General features: G+C 49.0%; 1 protein-coding gene across 1 annotated transcript; it reads right to left on the bottom strand.

Annotated features, from left to right (window-relative positions):
* Positions 1-61: 61 nt before the first annotated feature.
* On the bottom strand, positions 62-7,450 carry LOC127304281 (uncharacterized). The gene is made up of 6 exons (XM_051334971.1): positions 7,196-7,450; positions 6,857-6,981; positions 2,893-2,952; positions 1,850-1,966; positions 1,335-1,770; positions 62-1,243 (listed from the first exon to the last, which is right to left on the bottom strand). The coding sequence occupies exons 1-6, from the start codon at positions 7,448-7,450 to the stop codon at positions 62-64; spliced, it is 2,175 nt and encodes a 724-aa protein (XP_051190931.1).
* Positions 7,451-8,324: the final 874 nt, after the last annotated feature.

The following is an 8,324-nucleotide window of genomic DNA, read 5'->3' on the forward strand; positions in this document are numbered from 1 at the left end:
ATCAATCAGCAAACTTGTGACTAGGCGATCAAAATTACAATCTTGTAGTATGCATAATTGTTCATCCAAGTAGTGTGGTGGGCTCTCGCCAAGAACCGGGAGGCCCTTCCAGGCGGATATAATCATACATGACCCCGAAGAACTCGCTGAAGGCCTTGACCTGCGTGATGCTGATTGTGTTGTCCCCTTCCATGAGCAGGTACCCTTTGATGGGAAACTCGAAACTCCACCAGGTGCCGTGGTCGCCGTGCCGCGCGATGGCGTTGCCGTCGCCGAATTCGGGCGTGTTGAAGACTCCCTCGGACCCCTTCCTCGTCGCCTCGTTCACCTGCACCTGCAGCCTGGACATTTGCGCCGCCGCCAGGGCGACACGCAGCATGTAAGTGCCGTCGGCGACCACGCGGCCCAGGTTGAAACGAATCCGGCGGGTCGTCGGCGCGTAGAGCAGGCCGACACCGCCGCCCACCTTCCTCGTGACGTGCGCGAAGAACCAGTCATTGGAGTAGTTGCTCACGCCCACGGTGAAGACAGGGTCGGCTCTGGGGTACAGGTCGGCGTACCTATCCCACAGTCCATATTGCCGGTACTTGTTGTCTCTTGTGAGGAAGAGCTTGCTGAGATACTTGGGGTTGGGGTCCGGGATGAAGAACTCGGCGGTGCTCCGGTCTGGAACGCCCATCTCCCAAAGCGTCGGGCCCAATCGCGGCGGCTTAAACACGAGGTCGCCGAGGCTCACAGCGCCGCCAGCCGACACAGTCACCGAAGCGGCGTACATATAGTCGCCGAGAATCCCGGGTACCCAGGCGTAGAGGTTGTACTCCCCCGCAAGGACATTGCTGATGGCGAAGCTGCCGCAGGTCGCGGAAGCCCTCGTCCAAAACTGGTAGCCTTTGCTCTCCGTCGCCCAGGAGCCGGGTGCCCCGGGCGCGGCGAGGCCGACGTAGGCAAGTCGGGCGGGCATGTCCACGCCGCTCACGTACTTGTCTCTGACCAGTAATCTGCCGGTGACGGAGCCTCTCTGGGCCGCCTTGTGGAAGTCGGGCGACTCCAGGAAGGTGTACGGCCACTTGCTCGCCTCGGTCTCCGCCTGCGCCTTGGCGTCCTCCCAAAGCGCCTGGAAGCTTCCCCTGCTCGGGTTGGAGTTGAGGTAGATGAACACCGGGCCCATGACCTTCTTCCAGTGCTCACCATCGTCGATCTTGGTCACGATATCCTTCCCGACGTAATGCGGTCCAAGAAATATCTGCCGAGGCGCAAGAATGTTCACTTAAAACACAATAATGCGCGCAGGAGTTTCAATCTTTGTATTTGCAGTTGCAGGATTGCATGCTCACCGTGAGGGAGGTTGGGCCGACGTGCGAGGTGAGCTCGCGCTTAAGCGGCCCGCCGCTCTTGAATTCGTTACTCGGGGTGATGACCCAAAACCCCACGGGGATGGGCCCGCCGCCGATCCAGCCATGAACCTTGTTATCCTTGTTGTCGAGCGAGTACTGGTACTTGTCGTCCACCTCCCCCCTGAACTGCGGCTCGAGGGGGTTGAGCAGCAGTACGGCCTCCTTGTACGCCAGCGGCTTGCCCCGGGGTGGGTCCCGATCCGCCGCCCTCGGCATGTACCTCTGGATCCCGTCCGACACGGCCATGTAGTTGAACCTCGCCGTGTTGAGCTTGAAGGCGAGCCGGGCAACCGTGATGTTCAGCGCCGGCCAGTTGTCAGCGTGCTCCATGATGGCGTAGCAGTAGAACCCTGAGCTGCCTCTCAGCATCACCAGCCTGCATCATGAGCATGATCAAGATGAGTTAATTGATCCCATGCAGGACTTAGTGAAGGAGTGATCAATCGGCGGCGTACCGCTTGTCGACGGTGAGCCGGACGCTGTTGAAGCTTGATGGGTCGTAGGTGCTCCTGAAGGAGAGCTCCACTTGCTCTTCACTTGAAGAAACCACCCTGAACTCTGCACTGTCCAGCCTGCTCAAATTCAGATACGGTTAAATTTGCAACGGTTTGTTTTCTTATTCAGCCACACTCCATTCACATGTATGATTAAGACTCAATTCATCAAACTTATTCTTTGCCAACAGAACTGAAGAAATGATATTTGTTTGGAGATTATCAGAAATGATTATCAACAAAAAAAAACCTTACAGTTCACATTCATGTTATTCTTAATTAGTAGAACTACGCATCCTTTCGGCGGTGCATATCATCAAATTAATTAATGGTGGTTCCAGCTAATTAACTGACCACGCAAGCATGCAGGTACGGTCGATCAGGTGAAGAAATTTTTTAACATTGATATTGGACACTGTAACTGTACGTGCTCTGAAATCGGCCAGTTAAACTAAGAGTAACAGAAAGACTAAGGACCTGTTTGTTCCCAGCCACACTTTGCCAAGCCTAATTTTAGCAAGTGTGACAGCCACAAAAGTGTGGCAGCCACAAAAGTGTGGCTAGGATTTTGGAAGCCACAAAGTGTGGTAAAAGTTGGCAAAAATTCACTCTATGATAAGTACGTGGGCCATATAGATAGTGATGTGTGGCAGCTCTAAAATGTGGCAAGAATCAAACACATACTAAATTGCCAAACTTTGGCTTGGCAAAATGTGACTGGGAACCAAACAGGCCCTAAGTTAAATACAGCACCCTTTGCAACACGCAAAGATTAACCGACAGTTAGAACAGAAAGCAGCATGCACATTGCAACTACAGATTACCCAGGAGCCTAAACAGTGGGAGAGATCTTGTTTCAAAAAAATAAACAGTGGGAGAGATTTACACCATGCCATGAAGAGAGGCGACATAATGTACTACTTCTAGCTAGTTAAGGTAAGTAAATTATATCACTAGTAGTAGTGACTAGTACTGACTAGCTAGTGTGAGACAGTATTACCTACATGTCGATTCTGGCTCTTGACTGACCGGACCCTGGAAAGTTCCAAAACACGTTCCAGTACCTGTAAATATGTAAGCACCCGTTCATACTTCATACATACACACAACTATTTAGGCAAGAAGATCAGATATGGCCATATCGAATGTAGTACAAGATCCACCTAGCCGCCACATATATGGCAGCGAGACTAAGGTATATATGTACGTAGAGTTAAATCCATCAGTGATCATGGAACTTGTTGAGCAAAATCAGTTCGGTCATTGTACAACATAAACACGAATTTACGGTCACTGAATACGCACCGGAGCTTCACACGTGGTCACCGCTCACAATGTAGGGTAGTATTTGCTGACATGGCGCTGAGTGGGGCCCACGGTCAGGTAACTTAGCAGGGAGATAAGAATACCCAGCTAGAGGGGGGCGTTTCCTGGCTCTCTCTCTAACAATTCCCTCTTGGGGATGCGCCTGAGCCGCTGACTGCTGCCGCCCTGGCCGATGCCGGTTGTCCCAGGCGTCGCCGCTCTCCGGCGAGGCTCCGCCTCAACCTAAACTGGAAGGCGAACTTGCCGGTGCTCTATGACCTCGTCATCTCCCACCCACTGGAGTGGCTCTCGGTCACCATCCAGTGGCCCCCGTTGGAGTCCCTGGCTGCCGCCCGCTCCCACGAGATCGTACTCGGTACCCACACCGACGACTCCCCCAACAACCTCATGCTCGTGGTAGTCGCCCTTCCGCTTCCAGTACTAGATGCGCAATAGGTGTTTGAGGTAATGTCGTGCCAGATGCTTCTGTGTTGTTTCTTATAACAACACTACAATTTAGTGGATTGGTCAAAGGGCAGTAAGAATACTTCTAATGTTTCAACACATAACAACTGATAATGATGGCAACACATAGCAAATCAGTTGTTTGCTTGCCTACTGCTACTGACAATATTTCATGTTCATCTTGTGCATCCATTTCTACATCATGTTGCTTATCCATTTCTGCATCATATGGATTTGCAAACATTTTGGATCCACAGACCTCCATTACATATGAATTTGCCAAATTGATGACATGATTAATTGTAGCAACCTCCGCTAATGCCCCTAGACAATCAGCTATTGACATCTCTGACATTCTAAGAGGCTATATTAACCACTTAACCATCTGCTATTTTCTACAGATGAATTAGCGGTCTTCATCTAATTTTTTTTTACTCTGATAATATATAACTATGTAGTTAGATGATTTATTGTATTCTGATGATGTCATCTTGTAATATTTTTTCTTGAAACCATGGAGATTACACTTTTCTAATTTAGCTCAGTAGCTTCCTAATTAGGCTTGTTCTTGAAACCATGGAGATTACTCGTTAATTGGTACCAAGAATTCTTACTCGTGCTTGTTCATGTTATTTTAGCTTGGTTCTAATTCAAGAAGCTGAGGGTGATTTACTTGGTTTGATCTTATACCGCAGTAGAAGTTAGAACAGATGCTATTGGATTTGTGATTATAACTGAGATGTTGTTATTAGTACTCCCTCCGATTCATATTACTTGATGCTAAAGTGGATATATCTACAACTAAAATGTGTCTAGATACATCTATATTAGCATCAAGTAATACGAATCGGAGGGAGTAGTATTATTTGAAGTACCTCACAGTTTTGGCTCAATTCCAATGATCTAGTATCTCAGAATAGTATATCATCTTTTTGTGGTTTAGTATTATATCTTCTAGTATCCAGCAGCGTTTTGCGGCGTATTGTTTGAGATCATTATATGAGCCATTTTGTATCTTCATAGTACAAATACTTCTTATTCATAGTATCTTCTGCATTTCCTTATTCACACATTATTATGTAAAAAAATTAGTTATTTCGAAACTATCTTTTTCCCTTTTCAGATATGAAACCATCAAGAAAATCTCAACAATGCTCCAGATTGAATTGCAGATGCAATACACATCTTTTAACTGTTTACTGCAGATAGTGACATGAAGTTTCAGCAGAGCATGTAATTAGTGAGATCATCTCACTGTATTGAACATTTTAGATCCACCTGCAGAAGCTGAAGCTTCAAACTGTTTAAATGAGCTTAATACTTTTTAAAAGAGATGAAACATTTGTCATTTGGTAACCTGCTTGCTTTATGTGTATGCTGAAACAAGAACTGAATCATGCGTCCTGTTTATAACCTGATGCCGACTGGTAGTCTTGCGTATCATGTTAGGGTTAGTCGTGGGGGCTCAAGCAGGTGCAACATCGAGAAGGAGTGGAATCGGAGGAGGAGGTTGAGACGGAGCCTCACCGGAGAGCGGCGGTGCCGGGGACAGCCGGCTTCGGCCGGGGCGGCAGCAATCGGTGGCCCGAGGGCATCGTGAAGAGGGAATCGCTAGAGAGAGCCAGGGAGATGATAGTTTTGCAAAAACACCCTCCTCTAGCAAGGTATTCTTATCTCTCTGTTAAGTTACCTTTTTTCGATAAAGGGAATAAATTAATATCAAAAGATATCAATTACACCCAGCCTCTGCAACAACGCACCACCCTAATGGTACTACGGATGCACACATCTAAAAAAAGAAAAGAAAACTAAGAAACAAAAGTCCCTCTACAGTATCTCGGGCCTAACAACAGCAATACATCCACCACCAAGACAACACCTAAAATACAGACTCTCCAAAAACGACGCCTTCAAGAAGGGAACAATGCTCTAACACCATCATCGCCCGATCAAAGATCTTAGGTTTTCACCCTGAAGATAATCCCCGCTCTTAAAATAATGCCTCCAACAAGGTCATTGCGAGACACAACCAGTTAAGGCCAGACCTTAGGTTTTCACCCTGAAAGGTAGGACTCTGAACTTCCCTTGTGTTGTCGCCCCCACTTTCATACCGCTGCTGTGAAGCCCGAAACACCAAGCAAGTCCCTCAACAGCGCGGAGACTTGAACCTCCCTTAGCTAGTCCTCCCATCCAGCCTTCATGAAATTCTCTTCTTCTGACTTTCATCATGGATCCATAGTCACTTGATGTCAACACAGAAAAAGAGCTTCACGTCGCTCCCTCCAGAACCAAACAGTCGGAATAAAAGCATGGGTGCGCGTGACCGAATACCACCCGATCCAGCAAACTACAGCAAAAGATGTGCGGATGCATTCGCCGGCGGAGCCTTCAAGAACTCAACACTCCGGCTAGATGAAAAGGATCAGCATCCGGTAGATCTTCATCTTCGCAGAAGAAAAACCCTAGGACCACCACCTTCAAACCCGAAGCAGACGAACAGGCCCCCACGCCGCCATCCGCTGACCAACGATGACGAAGGAGAATTCGGTGGACGGCGGAAGCCGCAACCACACCATCCTCGCCCCGCACATTGCCGCCCCCTTCCTCGCGCCGCCAGCAGAAGCCGACGATGGATCTCGGCGGGCACAAGAGCCAACAGCCGCATCACCATCCATCGCTGAAGGCCGTGGTGGAGGAGCCACCGCTGCACATCCAGGGACGCCGCCCTAGACGCGGAGCACGCCGAAGCCGGAGGTCGCCGCCATCGCCGATCGCCGCCTCCAACAACCCCCCGGGCACTTTGGCGCCGGGGTCCGCCGCCACTGTGGCCAGCGCCGACGGCAGCGGCGGAGGGAGAAAAACGGAGGGAGGGGGCGGCGGAAGGAGAGAGGGAGATCGGCCCCCCGGCGGTGCCCTGGGGAGCGCCACACGGGAGGGGTTTTCACGGAACGGTCCTGGATGCAGGGGGAGCCAAAGCAAGCTTTGGGATGCAGGCCTTCCTCTGTTAAGTTACCTGGTAGTACGTAGGATCCACTTAGCGCCACTTCAGCAAATACGCTGCTATGCCGCGAGCGCTGCCCGCGTGTGAATCTCTAACGCCGTAAATTCGTCTGGTTACCAAATTGATTTTGCGCGACTAGTTGCATGACTACCGATGAATTTAACTCTATATATGTATGTAGTATATAAATGTTTTACCCGCCGGAGTTTTCTTCGCCCTCGCCGTACTGGAGGAGGTTGGGCTCGCCGGCGTAGCGGACGCCGGTGATCTGTCCCTGCGGCTTCAACACCGAAACCTGCACGACGCCGTTGTCGACCAGCACCTGCGCCGCGCCGTGCATGCACGCGTACATTTCAAACATGCATCAGAAAGGAAGTATACTATTTCGGAGAAAAAAAACGTACGGTGACCAAGATACGGCGACAAACTGATGTCTAACGAAAAAGGTAACATCGAGATCGACGCGATTATGTATGCATGGAAGAAGAAGAAGAAGAAGAAGAAGCGGCAGAGAAGCATCGAAGGACCAAACTCACCTGGTGTGGCTGTACGTGCAGCGTAACGCCGGCGCTGCCGCGTGCCCTCGGCGCCGGTGCCGGCGGCACCATTGTCGCCGCCACCGGTTGCAGCAGAAGCAGCACCAGCGACGACGTCACGGCGGCGAGCTGGACTATCTGAACCGCGGGCATCGTCATCGAGATCGAGCACGACGCCGGTACGGTGGATTCAACCAGTTTCCTAACAGCTGCATGGCTTCTATAGACGTGAGGTAACTTCCGCCATGCTGCCATTGCTAGCTGTTGGTTACGGAAACGATTGAAGGGAAGCAGGTACATATAATTGGCCGGGTTCGTTGCGCGCGGCGATGGACTTTCTACTTGGTTTTATAAAGGCGCCGCCCCGGGGCTGACGCCGGTGTACGTATCGAGTTCGTTGCGCCGGCGGCCACGCAAAGAAGCTCACACCCAAATGGAAACAAACACCGACTATATACTAGACTATGTGCTGTGATTTAACCGATACATGCCAAGACCGCTCCAGACTGGGAAATCTTTTCGTGTAATTAACCTCCAAAAGTGGATGAATGCGATATATTCCTCTAAATCAAGTGCCAGATCTCGCAATTAATATATTTATATCCTGCCTGTGTATATATCAACTTACCTATATCATTGCTTGAAGATGAGAGGAATAATTAATCGGCGCCATCGATTGATTATAGCAAGTATTGATATTACTGTATTTTAAATAGGAGGTTTTTAATTAATTCGATTTGGTTAACTCTTTCCAATATCTCAAACCCCTTCTCCTTTACATGAGCACACACAACAAGACAATATTTTTGGAGAATTGTTTCATTAACTAGCAAGGTGGCCCTCCCAAATGCGAGGGTACCATCTTTAATGTGTTGAAAGTATTAGACAATACTCACTCCGTTCCATTCTATAGTGACTATAGTTTTTTGGCACGGAAATTAGCACAAGAGTGTTCTTTACATAAGACCCCCTAGATTAACGATTTGAGATCAGAGTAAAATGAGGGAAATCGGTAACTTCCTAAATTAACATAACAAATCCCACAAATCTCTCTGATTGAATCTCCATATATGTGCAGTCAGGTTATATTAAGGAAATAAAAACACTGCTTTCTAAATCTAAGAAATCG

The sequence above is a fragment of the Lolium perenne genome, chromosome 5 (assembly GCF_019359855.2).
Source record: "Lolium perenne isolate Kyuss_39 chromosome 5, Kyuss_2.0, whole genome shotgun sequence".
Taxonomy (NCBI): Eukaryota; Viridiplantae; Streptophyta; class Magnoliopsida; order Poales; family Poaceae; genus Lolium; species Lolium perenne.